Source organism: Bos indicus x Bos taurus, chromosome X, assembly GCF_003369695.1.
Source record: "Bos indicus x Bos taurus breed Angus x Brahman F1 hybrid chromosome X, Bos_hybrid_MaternalHap_v2.0, whole genome shotgun sequence".
NCBI lineage: Eukaryota > Metazoa > Chordata > Mammalia > Artiodactyla > Bovidae > Bos > Bos indicus x Bos taurus.
The window spans coordinates 13,230,220-13,249,927 of record NC_040105.1 but is presented as its reverse complement, the minus strand read 5'-3'; the positions used below and the strand labels follow the sequence as shown (position 1 = coordinate 13,249,927).

The window sequence follows — 19,708 nt, the reverse complement described above, 5'->3', positions numbered from 1 at the left end:
AGGATGGGGAACACATGTACACTCATGGTGGATTCATGTCAATGTATGGCAAAACCACTACAATATTGTAAAGTAGTTAGCCTCCAATTAAAATAAATAAATTAAAAAAAAATAAGGGTGCGGACATGAATGAATCATGAGATTTCATTGAACAACTTTATGACCTTGATATTTGCCAGCCTTTCAATTCTTTACAAATGAAAATTTCTAAAAATTCTAAAAAAAAATTTTTTTTCCCTTTGGGTGCTTTGTGATAATAGGTTTAGATGACATAATGGAAAACAGCAGAGACTACAATCGGAGGCTCTGGGCTTGGGAAGGCTGGAGGGCTGAAGTTGGCAAGCAACTAAGGCCATTGTATGAAGAGTATGTGGTCCTAGAAAATGAGATGGCAAGAGCCAACAGTAAGTTTGCTGGGCTGTGGTGGTTCTGAAGCTCCCTATAGGGCTGTGGGGCTATTTCTCATGAATTACCAAGCCTGCCCTTTGATATAAGGGGTATCCCTAAATTAATCACCTGCTGAACAATTCAGGTTACATGTCTCCAAGAGGAGACCACTAGGGAATAAGGAAAGGTGAATTGACATTCTACAGTTTAAAGGGCTTGAGAGCAAGACTAAGTTACCAGGCCTCAAACAAATCAGTAGTCTGGGAAGGGCTCAGGCTCCTGAGGGTTCCTAAGGTAGTCTGCGGATGGACAGAGTCTATTTACCAGAAAGGATGAGAAACAGAGATACCGTCTCTCCTTTAAACTCCCATGTGGCCACAGTTCATTCTCGAAGGTCATTTGTGTGATTATCTCAGAGTGGTGTCCCAGAAAGAAACAAATCAGAGTACTTTAGGCTGGGAACTGTGGTCATCAAAATCTTAACATGCGGAGGAATTTCCGTATCTCTCAAGTTATCCTCCTGCCTGAAAGATGAGCTCAAGCGTGGCGTTGTGAGGAAATTTCTGTTTTGGTCGTTTACTGCCTCCTGGGGTTGAGGAAGGGAAAGCAGTTTTCATCTGTCTTTCTGTGTTCCACTGCCGCTTAAACTCATGTTCTCAGGCCAGAGGCGCACTCGAGACTGGAACTCATCGTCACATCCTTCCATCCAAATATTTACTTCTCTCCTCATCTTCCTGATCATTCATCGCCAATGAGCATGTAAACATTAAAATGACTAAAATACATTTACAAAGTTTATTAGCGGTTATCCTGACCCAAGCTCGTGTTTCTTGGCAACAAGACACTGCATGAAGCACAGAGATGGGCTGTGTATGTTAGAATTTGCCAACAATCACAGGTCCACTGTGGCCGTGTCCAAGATGGGTTGGGTTACAGTTGAAAATATAAGGCCCTAAACAAAATGAGAATTTAAAGACCCAATCACATGTTTTAAAGCTAAAGATGCTAACTGACCTATGGAGAGAGTAGAGACCTGGGGTTAGGAGACCAGGAGTCCGCCTCTCACCCTCACCAGTTGTGTGACCTTGGACGAATCCTTTGATCAGCCAAGAGCCAGCTGTTACCCAGCACCACGGGGACTGTAATACTGACCATCTTGTAGAGTTTTTGTGCTCATTAGATGAGATAATGAATTAAATTTCAGACACATTAGCTAGTGTTATTCATTTGTATCCCTTTGAGTTGAAGGCCAATAAAAATGTGACAGGTTTTTGGATTTTTTTAAACCTCCCAGGAAGGCTAGTCTATGTATACTGTGCTTTATCTCTTTCTTTCCAGATGTTCTCATTTTCTTCTTTTTAAAACAGATTATGAGGACTACGGGGACTATTGGAGAGGGGATTATGAGGTGACTGGGGCAGGGGACTATGACTACAGCCGTGACCAGTTGATGAAAGATGTGGAACGCACCTTTGCAGAGGTAACGAGACACAGAAGTTCACATATTGTATGATTTCATTTATATTAAATGTGCATAATCGGCCAAACTATAGAGAAAGAGATCAGTGATCACCTGGGGCTGGAGGTGGGAATGGAGTTGACTGCAGGCGGGTACAAGAAAACTTTTGGGAGTATTGGAAATGTTCTAAAACTGGGCAGTAGTGATGGTTGTCCAATAGTATACTTTTATTAAAACTCACAAAACTGTATACTTTAAAATGGGTAAATTGTGTGATATATAAATGATACTTCAATTTAAAAATGAAAGAAGTAGGTAGCATCTTAAAATGAATATATATATTTTTCGCATTTGCCTTCCAACTGGGGCTTCCAAAGTGGTGCTAATGGTAAAGAACCCGCCTGCCAATGCAGGAGACATAAGAGATACGGGTTTGATCTCTGAGTCGGGAAGATCCCCCAGAGGAGGGCATGGTAACCCACTCCAGTATTGCCTAGAGAATCCCATGGACAGAGGAGCCTGGCGGGCTACAGTCCATGGGGTCGCAGAGTCAGACACGATTGAAGGAACTTAGCACGCACACCCTCCATGCGGTATTTGTATCCCTCCAGACGTGTTCACCGCTTTATGCAGTGGAACTAGTCAGCATCTATATCTGGTAAGAAGGAATGCATTCAAACTCTTCAGAATATTTCAGAGGAGAAGAAATTCGAATTTAGGGTAATTCTACTGTCTAAAGAAGCCTCTATTTTTAGTGTTGGGGATTGGAAATTGGAATAGGCTATTCTTGGTCTTAAACTGTCTTCCTGGGCTTTTCAGATTAAACCATTATATGAACAACTTCACGCTTATGTGAGGGCAAAGTTGATGCATACCTACCCTTCCTATATCAGCCCTACTGGATGCCTCCCTGCGCATTTGCTTGGTAAGAAGCTCGGGGAATTCTTTGTCTACTTTGCTCTTTGCTGTTTCCACCAATAAGGTAGTTATTTTGGGGTGAGGCCCAACTTTTGAAAAATTCTGTGAATGAAGTTAGTAACATTCTAGAAATCATATTTTGAAAGCACTGTCTTCACCAGAAAAGTCATTTTAAATTGTCCTCTATTGCATTACTTTATGCACAGAGAGTTGTTTTGTTTGGCCTCAATCCATAGATAAAGGGGTTATTTAAGATCACCAGAGAATGAGGGTGAAAATGGGGAAAATAAGTTTTTGTTTTGTTTTTAAGATCCTCAGGTTTATTTTTATTTTTTAATTTTTGGGCTGTTCTGGGTCTTCCTTGCTGTGGACGGGCTTTCTCTAGTTGCTGCATGCAGGCTTTCTCTAGCTGTGCTGCGCAGGCTTCTCTTGTTACACAGCGTGGGCTCCAGGCACATGGGCTTCAGTAACTAAAGCTCATGAGCTCTAGAGCGTGGGCTCCGTAGTTGGGGCACACAGGCTTGCTTGCCCTCTGGCATGTGGAATCTTCCTGGACCAGGCATCAAATCTGTGTCCCCTCCATTGGAAGGTGGATTTTTAACCACTGGACCACCAGGGAGGTCTGAAACTAAATTGTATGATTCAACTTGATTGGCTGACCCTTGAGGTGAGATTTTAGCATCATGTTGTCAGAGGAAAGAAGCTTAGTTGGTTGGGAGTGGTCAGGGGTGAGAGAAAAGCTATCTAGAATTAAGGTATAGCCTGAGTGAAAGCTCTGTAAGTTGATTGTTCAACTGCAACAATATCTTTTGCTGCAAAGTACTTGGTTTGGAATCATATGGGTAGTCAATGAAATCCTCCTCATGAAGAAAGCTGCCTAGCTTAAGAGGAGAAACAGTCTTCAGAGAACTCCGGATCCTGCTGTAGAGCTTTAGTAGACCAGGCAAGACCTGGAGCCCTTTACTGAACTCCCTTATTCCTCGCCAGAGAGTGGTCACCCTCCCTCCCCTCTCCCTCACCCTCAAAGCCTTGGCCAAAGAAATATCTGTGTTGGCAAAGTTTACATCCTGCATACACAGCAAGCCTACTACAGCAAGCTAAGTTGCTAGTAGCTGATTCTTTACAGGCAAGCTTCTTTCTTAGCAGGAGGGAATCTGGACAAAGGAGCAGTGGAGACTTTTTCCTCTAAAGCAATATATAAATACTCTCTACAGTGTCTTTGGCAGGCATTCTTTGGCAGTTCATTTTCTGCTTAAACCTGTCCGGCATGAGGTGGCTCTTGCTTCCTTCCAAAATAGACTCATCTATCACTACATTGTACCAGTTATAAGAAAGTCCTACGTTATGTGGAGGTGAACCAACACCCCTCTCATGCCTTCCATTCATTCTGCCTAATTCTGTGCTCTGAGGTTACCCAGACTATGTCCACTCTTCTTGCACAAGATGGCCTTCTAGAGAGTTGTAAACAACCATTGTCAAGGCACAGCACAGTTCCTGACACAAGAGTATGTACGCAGTATATTTTACTATTATTCTTGTCATCGTGTATACACTATTTTCTTCTCGTATGTTAAATATCCTACATAGACTTTCAGCCATTCTTTAAAAATCTCACTTTTCTACTTGTTCTCATTTGGACAAGCAAATAAATAAAATCAAACTTTATTGATGTCCCTCTTCAAATACCATGCTTAGAACTGAGCAGTTACTCCAGCTGAGGCTTGCCCGGCATAGAATAAAGATGGTGCTGTGACTTCCTTTGTTCTAGACACTGTAATTCTATTCTTTTACCTTAAGGTGATATTTGCATTTTGGAAGCCACGTCATACTATTGTTGGATCCCTTTTGGTCTTTTACATGTGCGCTGTGTTTCAACCTGATGTCATATATCACATATTTCCATAATAGCTATTTCTTTACAGTTGAAGCATAGGACTTTGCATCTATCTCTATTGAATTTTATCTTTTAAAACATGAATTTGTTGGCATATTCTTCAGGTAGTTATTTTGCTCCATTCCTTTGGTGCCAGAATTCTGGTCCTGCTGTTACATTGATTTTTTTTTTTTTCCAGATCCATTTTCTCTTTTAGGGTTTCTGGCCTTGGAATCCAGTTTAACATTTGTTTGAGATCTTTGAAAAGTCACCCAGTTAAGTAGATTACTATAGTATAGTAATAAAAGTGGAACTTAGTTACTAGTTATTAGCAGAGTGTCCTGAATGATCATCCTATATGCGCTCAGTTTTCTTTTCCATTATAGTTTATTACAGGATCTTGAATATAATTTCCCATGCTATTCAGTAGGACCTTGTTGTTTATTCATTCTGTATATAAAAGCTTGCATCTGTTAACCCCAAACTCCTAATCCATCCTTCCCCCACTCCCTCTTCCCCTTAGCAACAGCAAATCTGTCTATATACTCTCTGTTAAATTCAATATCATAGATTACTAGCAGTTTAATTTGTAGTATTTTGTCCCATGGATGAGGGACTATATAAACCTATTTCTAACCTATAGTAGCTATGATGTCCTGTATATTTAATACATTGTGCCTTTGAATTGTGATTTGAAATGAAAGAAACAGGGATGATTCCTTAACAAGCTTTGCCTCACCACATCACCTCTTGCCATTTTAACCTTTTAGAGGAGACAGTAAAAGAAGGGAATGTTGAAAATATAAAATAAGAGGAAAAGAGGTAGTGAAAGGAAGCGCAGAAACTATTGAGTTGGCAAAAAAGTTCATTCAAGTTTTTCTGTAACATCACTTTTTGGCCAACCCAATAAATTAAATCTAGAATACTCTATGGCCTGTTTACCAGTCCCACCTCATGTGCTATGTAAAATCATGTCTATACTTCTACTATATTTATCACATATTAACAAACCTTTTTTTTAATAGGTGATATGTGGGGGAGATTTTGGACAAATCTGTACTCTTTGACAGTCCCCTTTGAACACAAACCAAGCATAGATGTTACTGAAAAAATGGAGAACCAGGTAGGAAGAAGACACCTTGAAAACTAAATCCTCAACCTCATTCCTTTTTATGCTACCCTTCTCTTCTTATGTTATAAAGTCATGTAAATGAGAAAAATTTCAAGCTATTTTAAATTTATTTCTTATGTAGGTGTTCTTTCATAGAAAAGTGGTTTACAATGACAGTGACATCTAGTACCTAGAATAAGAATGGCATTGATCTTGCTGAGAGTAACTAAAAGTGGAGATGACCTGGTTTTCCATTAAGCAATAAGATGTGGAACTGTGAACTTAACAATTCTTTCTAAAGTTAGTCATTACTATGTAGTCAGTAACCTCTATGAATAGGGGAAAAAAAGGATATCTTTAGATTTTTGCATATTAAAAATCATTATTGTTAAAGATACCATAAGAGTCTGCAATGGTTTGCAAATAAACTTTTTGTTACCATCTTGGAATAATTGTTTTAATTCTCTGTGTTCCCTTCTATTGATGAAAGCATATTATAGTTGTAATTGTGTGTTTTTCTTTATTGAGCTAATACTCTACAATTCTGGGTAGAATCTATAATCATACATCTATTAGCTGTGTAAAATTTTTCCAAATCATTGCACTGTGATTTACATTAGTATTTATGCATTGCTTGTGAACAGTTTTAAATCTGTAAGCAACTACGCAATGAACACCTTCATTTGCATAACATATTCCTGAGGTAAGTCCACAGCAGAATGAAAACATGAAGCTTCAAGAGCCCCCAAACTCCTGCAGCTGTTCTAGCCCCATTTTGCAATTGAGTAGCAGCAGGGGCTCATTTTTATGTACCTCCGTAGCCTGTCTACGGTGTTTTCACACCCACCATCTCTCCTAATGTTATGTTTACAACAAATCTATGGGACTATCAGAGCAGGTCGGAGAAGGCAATGGCAAGCCGCTCCAGTACTCTTGCCTAGAAAATCCCATGGATGGAGGAGCCTGGTGGGCTGCAGTCCATGGGGTCCCTACGAGTTGGTCGCAATTGAGCGACTTCACTTTCACTTTTCACTTTCACACAATGGAGAGGAAATGGCAACCCACTCCAGTGTTCTTGCCTGGAGAATCCCAGAGATGGGGGAGCCTGGTGGGCTGCTGTCTATGGGGTCGCATAGAGTCGGACACGACTGAAGTGCCTTAGCAGCAGCAGCAGCATCAGGGCAGGTATTGTGATAGTTCCATGTCGTAGGTGAGGAAACTGAGGCTTGGGTAAATGATTCACCCAAGGTCACAAAGACAGTCAGTCAGTGGCAATTAAGGTTGGAACACAGAATTTGCAGTCGGTTTTTTACCCATTCATTCTTCATTCAACAGATATTAACGGTGCTTGTCAGTCTGCACTCTTGATATACATTCATTTTCCTTAAGAACACCATAGTCACCAATAGCAACATTGTCTGACGTTAAGCCTTTGAAGGTAAAAAAACAATCCATAGTGTCTCTTATATCCAATTACATATTTTCAAGGCAGACATGGGAGAAGAAATTAACTTGACTGGTTTTTAAAATCAGAGGAAGTTTTCTGTGTCACTAAAAAGTGATTCGTTAACTATCTGCCAACTGTACAAATTTAGTTTGACTGATGTATGGGCCTTATCTCCAGAGAAGTCTTGGTCAGCTCCAGGGACACTGGTTCCCAGAAAGATTTGCTGAATGACAGACACCTTCTGCTGTCCTTCTGCAGTTCCAGAATATTCTGAAAGTTTACTCTTGCCTGGAAAATCCCATGGACGGAGGAGCCTGGTAGGCAGCAGTCCATGAGGTCGCTAGGAGTCGGACACGACTGAGCGACTTCACTTTCACTTTTCACTTTCATGCATTGGAGAAGGCAATGGCACCCCACTCTAGTATTCTTGCCTGGAGAATCCCAGGGACAGGGGAGCCTGGTGAGCTGCCGTCTATGGAGTCGCACAGAGTTGGACATGACTGAAGCGACTTAGCAGCAGCAGCAGGTTCCTATACAGACTATGAAGCCAAGGCCCAGCTACCCATTGGCTGCTGGGTCTCTTGTGGGCCTTTTTGACTTCGAAAGCATGTGACTTCATGTTTGCTTTATTGTTTGTGTCTTCCTCGGACACAGACACTAATACTCCCCAGCCTAATACTGGGGCCTTGTTCACTGAACGAACTCAATCAAGGGTTGTTGTCTTGAGTTGAACAGTTTTTAGCAAAGAGAAGGTCATTAGTACTTGTCTTTACACCTGGAGCATAAAGAATAAAGGCAAAAAAATTCATACATAATCACAGTCTACTCCTGACATTTTAATGCACTTCTTCATTAAAATTATACTATATATGTGTTTTACATATTTTATCTTCTCACTATTATTTTTAAAAATCAATAAAAATTCTTTATAAATCCAATTTATTTAGGTTTTCTATTCCACAAAGGCATCATTATTTAGCCATTCTGGAGGCTGTTTCCACTTTTCCCTGTATTAAAAATCATTTTGTAACACATACAATTTGTCAAATATATTTTAATTGAAAAATAGTAATAAAAATCATTTAAAATGTAATTCTTTGACCTAATTTCGGAAAATTTCCTGGGTTAGTTCCCTAGAGACTGGATTACTGAGACAAAGAGTATAAACACTGTGAAAGCTGTCTGTACATGTTGCCAAATTGCCTTTCAGAAAGGCTATGCGTTTGTACATACCCAACAAAAGGAATGCTGTGATTTTAATGCTACAATTAAATGCTGTTCTTTTTTTCCCCCAGTCCTGGGATGCAGAAAGGATATTCAAGGAGGCTGAGAAGTTCTTTGTGTCTATCAGCCTTCCTTACATGACTCAAGGATTCTGGGACAACTCCATGCTGACTGAGCCAGGCGATGGCCGGAAGGTGGTCTGCCACCCCACAGCGTGGGACTTGGGGAAGGGTGACTTCAGGTAGTGAGACTGACGTTCACACTGCCAGTACTTGAACAGGAGACAATGGAGGGATGAGGATGAGTTTGGATTCCTTGTCTGCTTCTCTGAGCGCTGAAGAGAGGAGTGAATTTTCCTTGAATAGAGGCTGGGAGTCCATGAGACCATATCTGGGTTTCCGAGGAAAAGGGGGTTGTCCTCAGGCCCTCAGCTGCACCTTTAGACAGTTTAGCTCATCTGAAATAATATGCATTCATTAGAGTTTCATGGTCACAAGTATCGTGGTGCCCCCATTAGGAAGGGCTTGGTGCAAAGATGTATGGAAGATGAAATATATGAAGCAGACATTAATCCCCCCTCCCCGTTTCTTTCTTCTGAGTGAACTAGGACAGGTGGGTAGAAAATCTGCTATGTATCATAGGAGAAACACAGAGAGTACTTAAATCGTTTCTTTAGGCTTTGCAGGTCTCTGTTGCAGCTACTCGTCTCTGCTCTTGTGGCATGAAAGCAGCCAGAGACAATACAGAAACAAGTGGTTGGGGCTGTCACAGTAAAGTCTAATTTATCACAACAAGTGGCCAGCTGCAGGCCAGAGCTTACTGACTCCAGTACTAGGGTAAGGCTGAAACTTGAGGAAGTGTGTATAAGCTTCCAGCACAGGATCTTACACACAGTAGACATTAAGTAAGTACCTGTTCTTATAATTGTGTCAAAGAGAATAGAGGAAAACCAAAATTAGAAAAAGAGGTCATATTGGGTGTATAGAGGAGATTGAGTTTGTTCCTGAGCAGTAGGAGTCCTTAAAGGGTATTTATTGGGGGATGGTGTGCTCAGAGTGGTGGGAAAATGACAACACCTACTGAAATATGACCCCTCCACTCACCTACCTGAAACTGCTCTTGCCAAGTTGAAAAGGACTAGTATCTAATCACCAAATGCAGTCTTTGGGCCACAGCAGCATGAGACAGTGTTGGTTGGTTGTCTTTGACGTGTTTTTTTCACTAGTGTCTGCATTGTCCTCCCTTCCAGACTTCTTTGACTTCTCTCTCTGTCCCCTTTTCCTCTCCACGCTGTACATCCTGGGACCTCCTGGGGCTTTGTCCTTGGCCCTCCTTCCTTGCCATCCTACACTAGCTTCATGGGCCATCACATCCACTCCCCTACTTACATGCTAATGATTCCCAAATGTCGATTTCTAGTTCCCACCCGCCCCCCCCCTTTTTTTTTTTTTTTACTGCTTCTCTGTCCTAACTGTCCCAAACTGCTGTCTGTGTTCCCATTCTTTTCTCAAGCCATCCTCATTGAGCACTTCTAGGAAGGTCAGTCTCTTGACCCTTCCTGCCATCTACCTGGCAAACTGCTGTGCTTTAATCAAGGTCAAGATTGCTCATTGCATCTTGAGTCATGCCATTCCTGGTGCTTCTAGGAGACTAGGCCTGCATTTACTCACCATTATGGCCAAGGCCGTGTCTGCTGATCACTTGTAGAGCACTTGCCTCAGAGTTGTTGTAGTAGAAAACTCTGTCTTCCTTTCTATTAGTCTGTGAGTAGGAGGACAGGATTCAGCCCTGCCCATCACTTTATATTGAGCACCTAGAACAGTTTCTAGAACATATGAGGTAGGTCCTCAAGATTCATTGGTCAATAAATCTTGGAAATGTGATGCATGCTATAGAAATCCCATATAACTATTATGATGAATAAATGAAATTCAGTGAGGTTCACGTTAATCTTGCCCATTTTTGTTCAGGATCAAGATGTGCACGAAGGTCACAATGGATGATTTCCTGACAGCCCATCATGAGATGGGCCACATCCAGTATGACATGGCGTATGCCGCACAGCCCTACCTACTCAGGAATGGCGCTAATGAAGGTTTCCATGAGGCTGTCGGGGAAATCATGTCACTGTCCGCAGCCACACCTCACTATTTGAAAGCGCTTGGTCTTCTGGCACCTGATTTTCATGAAGACAATGGTATGAACATTTTTCTCATGGCTTCTTTTGGGTATTCTTTATTCTGACATGGGCAAAGGTATTTCTTGTCATGCATAAGATATATTTAATTTTTGCCATATAAAATATAATGTATTTATGGGTAACTGGGAATTGCTTCTGGTTAAAGAAAAAACAGTATATAACATAACATGCCAACTTTTGTTTTTGTGTCTCTGAGAAGAGATAACTAAGTAAATGATCTTGGGACTCTAAGAATCATCTAGCAGAAAACTTTTATTTTATTTTACTTGTTGTTTAGTTACTCAGTCATATCTGACTCTTTGTGACACCATGGACTGTAGCCCACCAGGGTCCTCTGTCCATGGAATTTTCTAGGCAAGAATACTGGAGTGGGTTGCTGTTTTCTTCTCCAGAGGATCTTCCCCACCCAGGGACTGAACCTGTGTCTTCTGTATTGGCAGGGGGATTTTTTATCTCTCAGCCACCAGGAAAACCCAGAAGATTTTTAAAAAGATGTTAAAACAGACCCACAGAACTGAAATGGCTTATCCAAGGTCACCTAGCTAATTAGTGTCAGAGTTCAGATTGAATTCCCCCAGTTCTAGGTAAAAACCTCAATGATGGAGCTGGGAAAGATTCTAAAAATCACTTTGCAGAGGAAGCAAGCTAAAGGCATGAGAGGGAAAATAACTAGCCCAAGGTCAAAAAGCAGCATGGCAGAACCAGAACCAAAGACCCAATCCACAACTTCCCCACAATATTATGGGAATATTATGGGAGTTCTTAAGGAGCAGGTGGTAGAATACGAAGATTGGGAGAGACTGAAACATTTTTTTTCATCTAGCTGAAACATGAATTTGCCCCATAACATCCCCTCAGATCCAGGGCATCCTTCAGCACCTTTGTTTGAGGCAGCCTTTTTCTCTTTGGATGGCCTGGACTTGATGGAACCCAACAAATATTCACAAGATCCAGATTTTTTTCTGTGAGGATTCTTTCTTGTAAAAGGACACTTAGAACCAAATATGTTCTTCTTTCCCATGTTTTTTTCTCCCCTCATAACACCAGCTCTGCTGACTGGTGCGTTTAGACAATGAGGTCAAGGTCATAAGCTCCATCTTTGTGTGGACAGTTCACTTTGCCTTGACTTCTGACTCCAGACCTTGATGATCTCACAAGTACTTGGGAGTAGGTCACTGTAAAGCCACCATCATGTCTGAGAAAATGTAAGCACAGACCCAGTGGGTAATAGACAAGTAGCAGTATCCTTCCAGAAGTGAGCAACAAAGGAAAGGGGTTTCACAGTAACCACACCTGTTGCCTGATTTTAAATTATCATTCTCAAGTCAATTCACAGAAAAGGGTTTGATCATTTTTTAATATTCCTTTACAGCAGGCAAAGATGATTGAATCACTGGTTTGAAAAACTCCTGCTTCTTTCCTTGGCTCTGCTCCTGATCTGTGAATTATATTTGACAAAATAAAGTCCTTCATTCCTTCTTTTCCTCTTTCTTTCTCCCTCTCTTCCTTTCTTCTTCCAAAAGTGTAAATCATTTTTAAAGACACTAGAAAGATACAGTGATAATAGCGCCCTGGCTACATTCCAGTAAGCTGCATTTATACGACAGATATGAGCTCCACGGCCCGTTTACACCACTGCTGCTGCTGCTGCTGCTAAGTCGCTTCAGTCGTGTCCTACTCTGTGCGACCCCATGGACAGCAGCCCACCAGGCTCCTCTGTCCACGGGATCCTCTAGGCAAGGATACCGGAGTGGGTTGCCATTTCCTTTTCCATTTACACCACTAATAAAGGATAAATGAAATAATATAATTTGTTAAAGCATTATAAACTCTGGTAAGGAAGATATTTGTAAGGCCTGAGGAAGCCTTACAAATAGCTGTGAAAAGAAGAGAAGTGAAAAGCAAAGGAGAAAAGGAAAGGTATGCCTATTTGAATGCAGAATTCCAAAGAATAGCAAGGAGAGATAAGAAAGCCTTCCTCAGTGATCAATGCAGAGAAATAGAAGGAAAACAACAGAATGGGAAAGACTAGAGATCTCTTCAAGAAAACTAGAGATATCAAGGGAACATTTCATGCAAAGATGGGCTCAATAAAGGACAGAAATGGTATGGAAGGAGAAGATATTAAGAAGAAGTGGCAAGAATACACAGAAGAACAATACAAAAAAGATCTTCACAACCCAGATAATCACGATGGTGTGATCACTCACCTAGAGCCAGACATCCTGGAATGTGAAGTCAAGTGGCCTTAGGAAGTATCACTACGAACAAAGTTAGTGGAGGTGATGGAATTCCAGTTGAGCTATTTCAAATCCTAAAAGATGATGCTGTGAAAGTGCTGCACTCAATATGCCAGCACATTTGGAAAACTCAGCAGTGGCCACAGGACTGGAAAAGGTCAGTTTTCATTCCAATCCCAAAGATAGGCAATGCCAAAGAATGCTCAAACTACCGCACAATTGCACTCAATTCTCACACGTTAGTAAAGTAATGCTCAAAATTCTCCAAGCCAGGCTTCAGCAATAGGTGAACCATGAAGTTCCAGATGTTCAAGCTGGATTTAGAAAAGGCAGAGGAACCAGAGATCAAATTGCCAACATCCACTGGATCATCGAAAAAGCAAGAGAATTCCAGAAAAACATCTATTTCTGCTTTATTGACTATGCCAAAGCCTTTGACTGTGTGGATCACAATAAACTGTGGAAAATTCTGAAAGAGATGGGAATACCAGACCACCTGATCTGCCTCTTGAGAAACCTATATGCAGGTCAGGAAGCAACAGTTAGAACTGGACATGGAACAACAGCTTGGTTCCAAATAGGAAAAGGAGTACATCAAGGCTGTATATTGTCACTCTGCTTATTTAACTTATATGCAGAGTACATCATGAGAAATGCTGGGCTGGAGGAAGCATAAGCTGGAATCAAGATTGCCGGGAGAAATATCAATAACCTCAGATATGCAGATGACACCACCCTTATGGCAGAAAGTGAAGAAGAACTAAAGAGCCTCTTGATGAGAGTGAAAGAGGAGAGTGAAAAAGTTAGCTTAAAGCTCAACATTCAGAAAACGAAGATCATGGCATCTGGTCCCATCACTTCATGGGAAATAGATGGGGAAACAGTGGAAACAGTGACTGACTTTATTTTTTTGGACTCCAAAATCACTGCAGATGGTGACTGCAGCCATGAAATTAAAAGATGCTTACTCCTTGGAAGGAAAGTTATGACCAACCTAGACAGCATATTAAAAAGCAGAGACATTACTTTGCCAACAAAGGTCCGTCTAGTCAAGGCTATGATGTTTCCAGTAGTCATGTATGGATGTGAGAGTTGGACTGTGAAGAAATTGAGCACCGAAGAATTGATGCTTTTGAACTGTGGTGTTGAAGAAGACTGTTGAGAGTCCCTTGGACTGCAAGGAGATCCAACCAGTCCATCCTAAAGGAGATCAGTCCTGAGTGTACATTGGAAGGACTGATGTTGAAGCTGAAACTCCAGTACTTTGGCTACCTGATGTGAAGAGCTGACTCATTTGAAAAACCCTGATTCTGGGAAAGATTGAAGGCGGGAGGAGAAGGGGATGACAGAGGATGAGATGGTTGGATGGCATCACCGACTCAATGGACATGGATTTGGGTGAACTCTGGAAATTGGTGATGGACAGGGAGGCCTGGAGTGCTGCGGTCCATGGTGTCCCAGAGTTGGACACAACTGAGCGACTCAACTGAACTGAACTGAAGGTATCAGTAAATTTAAAGTTCATGGTACTTCTGATTATCTACTGGATAATTAGAGGAAGGAGGCTGTTTTTTCTTTGTATCTTTTTCCTCCCTGGTTTACTGGCTTTTGGCCACATCTATTTAATATCCATTTATTTAGCAAAGACTCACACAGGGCCTCATGTAGCAGACACCAGTTTAGATATAGTCTTGAATGAGACATTGACAGTCACTACCTTCATGGAGCTTACAAGAATAAATAGTATGACTAGGAAAGCAGGCGAAATAGCCCTACTTAGCTCTGACAAGAGGTAGTTAAGGAAGGCAACTGAAATTAATGCAAAAAAGAGGGTTACTTGTGGATTTATTTAACCTGTTCTATCCAAGGCTTCACCCTACTTCAAATCCCTCAGCTGAGAAAATGAATAAATACATATTATTATGTCCACTGTCAATATTTCTCATGTGATCATGCTTATAGTAAGTATATCTTGAGGAATAATATCTTGAGATTAGGAAATCATTGAACACGAAATGTCTACTGTCATCCTCATCTTAATATTTATCCTTTCCCATTTTCCTTTCAGAAACAGAAATAAACTTCCTGCTCAAACAAGCACTTACAATTGTTGGAACTCTACCATTTACTTACATGTTAGAAAAGTGGAGGTGGATGGTCTTTAAGGGTGAAATTCCCAAACAGCAGTGGATGGAAAAGTGGTGGGAGATGAAGTAAGTCAGTGAATGTGCACGCAATCAGTAAAATGTTTTCTCATGAATTTGCTGTTTATTTAAAAGCATCTAATTGGCCTATATAGACACACACACACTCACATAACTACTTGCTTTTTATTAAGTCTCCATTTGGGTGCCTTCTCAGATAACATTTCCTTGGCTTTGCCCACTCACTCAAAAGCAGGGTCAAGTGATGAAATTTCTCATGCTCTATCTTCTTGCATGTTGAGGCACCCGTTAAACTCTGATATTATTTAGGAAGTAATCAATGTGTTCATTTCCATTTTTTATTTTGTCCATTCTTTGAAACAAAAATTAATAACCCCATATTTTAGGTAAAGCACCAGGGATCCAAGACTGATCGTTTGCACCAGCATCATTAAAGCGTCTGCCTGCAATGTGGGAGACCAGGGTTCGATCCCTGGGTAGGGAAGATTCCCCTGGAGAAGGAAATGGCACCCCACTCCAGTATTCTTGCCTGGAGAATCCCATGGACGGAGGAGCCTGGTGGGCTACAGTCCACGGGGTTGCAACGAGTCAGACACGACTGAGCGACTTCACTTTCACTTTCACTTTTCTTTCAGCAGGGATCCAAGACTGATCGTTTGCACCAGGGATCTGAGGCTGATCGTTTTTGATGTTCTCTTTGACTTCCAAGAGCTTTTAGTTTATGGAGGGATGTGGAAAATGAAACCACTGCAGTGTGTTGAATTGTGATGGAGGGTGTGGGGATCCGTGAGCATCCAAGGGGGGATCCAAAGCCCTGGCCAGTGAGTCAGATGAGGAGAGGCATCCAAGCTGAGGTTTGAGAACAGTGTGGGAGTTAACCAGGTGTACATAGAAGGGAAGGGAGAGAATTCCAAGCCAGTGAAAGCCTGTCACATTTGGGCCACAGATGGTGATGCCTTTCTGTAGTTTTAGTGCTGCGGCATTCATCACTATATCCCAAGTGCTTTGCACAGGGCCTGGCTCAGACATGGATGAAATAATGATGAAAGTACTACTGAGGAAGATGGAAGGAAGAAAAGAGATCTCCCCACCATGTTAGTCAGACTTCTGTTAATGATTTTTCTTTATTTTTCCTTTTTGGAGTGAAGATCTACAATTATAACATTTAGCCCCATGTCCATAAGTTGAAGTCAGTGCCACTGCTAAGATTCTTTCTGTTGACATAAATCCTCCTTGGGAGGAAGGAGACAGCATCTCTAATAACTGTCTCTAGCATTTAAGTATTACCAAAATTATGTCTATCACGATCCCACAATCAGAAAGGACAAATGTATTCAAACAATGCCAAATACATGGTTTCTGTACCTTTTTATCCTGATTAAATTTTTGACCCCTTTTAGTTTATTTCCAAAGGTACATGGAATCAGGCCATTAAAATGGTTCATTGTACTCTATTCATGTAATAAGTCCACATGAAGTCTTTTTTTAGCGTTGGGCATTGTGGCTGGCCCTGGAACTATAAAGATGACCAGAACACAGCCCTGCCCGCTAGGTGCTCAAGTCTCCAGGGCAAGAAGGAGCTGTATGTGAATAATTATAAAACAGAGAGAGAAATGGCAAAGGAGGCAGAGCTAGAGAAGGCCTAGGGAGCTGGAGGGCTTGCTGTGGTGGCAGGTGCTTGGGGTCAGGGGCAGGACTCACAGATGAGGGGGCATTTGAGCTGACCTTGAAGAATCAGTGATGTTTCAATTTTAGAAAATTCTGCCTACCAGGAGCCCATAAAATATGGTGCAGGAGAGGAATTTTTAGGACTTTCACTGTATGGTTTTGGTCACATAATACAGTTTATGAATTGGTGTTTTGATGATACAGCTATTTTTCAATGTTATATACTGGCTGAAGTAACAAAAAACAGAGATGATTACATGATGGGCTTTATTCTGTAATTCTTTACACTGTTTCAATTTCACCTGACCACAGATTCCAATAGAAATGCCATTGACTGATGGCACTGCACAATGGCACCATCTATACCTTCTCTCAATGAGTGACCCACAGCTAATATACCTTCTTTTTCCTCCAAAGGCGAGAGATAGTCGGAGTGGTGGAGCCTCTGCCCCATGATGAGACATACTGTGATCCTGCGTGTCTGTTCCATGTGGCTGAAGATTACTCATTCATCCGGTAAGTGACAGTTTTCTTCTGTTTCACTTCTAGAATTTGTAGACAGAGTGACAACTTTAATTTCTCTATCTCCATTCACCTCCCCCTTAGAACCTCAAAATAGATGATCAGTTTCAATTCTATGTAACTGAACATGATGTATTGAGTTCAACAAAAGTTATATGAGCTCCTTTTCTCCACCAACAGGGAATTTATCGTCTCCTTGGGAGCAATAGAAATGTTTCTGTTTGTCTCCTTGTTACTGGCAGAGTTCAGGGTGATTGTAATAGAGCATTTTTAACTTGAAGTCCCCAAATCTATGTTCTTCACCTATTAGCTCCAGATCTTGAATTTGTTGAGTCTCTAAGTTTCTTTATTTGTAAAGTAGAAATAATATTGATGATTTGCCAGAAGGATTGATTGGCATCAGTTATGTGAAAAGGCTATAAATCAGTAAAACACTACAAATGTGAGCTCACATTTAACAAGATAATGCGGCCTTTTTATCAGCTGACACATAAATGCAAGTATGATGAGTCTATAGGGTTTGTGTTTGGGTCTTTCTTGAGTGAAAAGAGGTTTAACTGACATTTCTTTGCTTGCTGGGGCCTCAAAATTTAAATATATGTCCCAATCTATGGCTTTACCACAGAAACTACACACGGGACAACTCTTTTTTTTTCTTTGTCTCTTTTACAGGTATTACACAAGGACCATTTATCAATTCCAGTTTCATGAAGCCCTTTGTAAAACAGCTAAACATGAAGGTGCCCTGTTCAAATGTGATATCTCAAATTCCACGGAAGCTGGGCAGAGGCTGCTGTAAGAGATGCTTCAAAAATACTGAACCTCTCATCCTATTTAATGTTACTCATTTCCATGCCTAGGTTTGAATTTGATTTCTTTGTTCCAAAAAAAGAAAATTTGGGGACTCAAAATGTCTTCATCCATGAATTCAATGTTTGTTCTGTGATCACACAGGAACCTGGATCCTGTGATGGCTAGACAGGCCACCTCCTCTCCCCATGTCGTAACTAGAGAGCTCTCTGGGGAAGAGAGATTAAAAGATGAATACATCTTTTACCATGCCTTCTTGTCTTATTTGCCAGGAGCAAACTTAGTCAAACCAAAGAGGAGTAACCATAGATTGAACATGTAAACAGATGTACATCTGGAATCCTTCCAAAGGCCCTGAACCCACCTCACCCCGCTTTTTTTTTTTTTTTTTTTTATGTAGCCAAATGCTGCGCCTTGGAAAATCAGAACCCTGGACCTTAGCATTGGAAAATATTGTGGGCATAAAGACTATGGATGTAAAACCCCTGCTCAACTACTTTGAGCCCTTGTTTACCTGGCTGAAAGAGCAGAACAGGAATTCATTCGTGGGATGGAGCACGGAATGGACTCCATGTGAGTAGATGGCGTTGACACATTTTGAATGGCCCTTTTTCTGCTTCTCTAGTCCTCTCTGGCCCTACTCTCATGGGACTTACACAGTTGAGTGTGTTCGCCCTCTACCTACCCCCTGTACTGTGGTGGCAGATGCCATTTTCTCTGGGAGGAAACACATTTGTTAAGCACCTACTGTGTACCCGACCCAGTGAAAACTGCCCCCCTCTTGTTTTCAATCTGCTTTACTAGCCCCATATTTAAAATAAGAGTCTAACAGTTTCCAACCCACTGTATGTGAACCCTGCTCTTCAAAGGCAAATACGTTTAACAATTTTAATGCAGTCCCCTCTTCTTTCTGGCAGCTACATCCATATTTCTAAACAGTTTGTTTATATTGTCATTTCCCCATTGCTCAGTTTTAGACATGCACTTCTGCCTACTCTTCTGCCTCCATTTCCCATTCTCCCAATGAAATTTAACATAATTTTTAGTAAAGAAATTACCAATATTTGCATCATTATACCTGCAGAACCGAGTAATATACTATTTTATATCTTTTTTAATGTAGCTTTTTGTTTGTCCTGAAGTTTCTATTGCCTCACTTTTTTGCATGCCTAATTTGCTGTCTATGCTATATTCTTCTCCAACTATTCCAACGTATCTATTCTTTTCAGTCTCATTTTTTCCTAAAGAACTCCCTCTCAGAGTCCTCCGGTCTCAATCTGGACCGCAGTTTTCATCCTGAGTCATGCCTTTGCTGCTGTCCTGGGTTGAATCCACCCCTTCCTGACGCCATGTCTTCTTTCATGAATTACCTCCCATTTTGCTGCAGCACAGCCTCCAAGTGACTTTCTAAGCAAGAGCTCATGGGGTAGGAGCATCAACTGTTCCCCTAAGTGGCTATAACCAGACCTAGACTTTCATTTTCCCTGTTTTCAGTCCAGTATCTTCTTCCTAGCCTCTGCTGTACCTGAATCCCAGGCCTCTCCTGGATTCTCTGGGGGGTCTCTACTGCTCATGTGTACACATTACACCATGGCTTTCTGACCCTTGAGAAAGCATTTACCACTCCTCCATACCTTCTCATTTTCCAAAGGAGTGTTTATACCTTTAAAAAATTCCTTTACTA

At 41.2% G+C, this 19,708-nt stretch overlaps 1 protein-coding gene across 4 annotated transcripts in view; it reads left to right on the top strand.

Annotated features, from left to right (window-relative positions):
* The window catches only part of ACE2 (angiotensin I converting enzyme 2), a 51,895-nt gene that overhangs the window by 17,497 nt on the left and 14,690 nt on the right, over positions 1-19,708 (top strand). For all 4 annotated transcript variants that reach the window (XM_027533926.1, XM_027533929.1, XM_027533927.1 and 1 more), the window contains 10 exons: positions 261-404; positions 1,755-1,867; positions 2,666-2,771; positions 5,663-5,760; positions 8,491-8,660; positions 10,390-10,616; positions 14,928-15,072; positions 17,110-17,208; positions 17,887-18,009; positions 18,425-18,597. In XM_027533926.1, the coding sequence (XP_027389727.1) occupies positions 261-404; positions 1,755-1,867; positions 2,666-2,771; positions 5,663-5,760; positions 8,491-8,660; positions 10,390-10,616; positions 14,928-15,072; positions 17,110-17,208; positions 17,887-18,009; positions 18,425-18,597 (1,398 nt within the window). The remainder of the gene's footprint in view (positions 1-260; positions 405-1,754; positions 1,868-2,665; positions 2,772-5,662; positions 5,761-8,490; positions 8,661-10,389; positions 10,617-14,927; positions 15,073-17,109; positions 17,209-17,886; positions 18,010-18,424; positions 18,598-19,708) is intronic.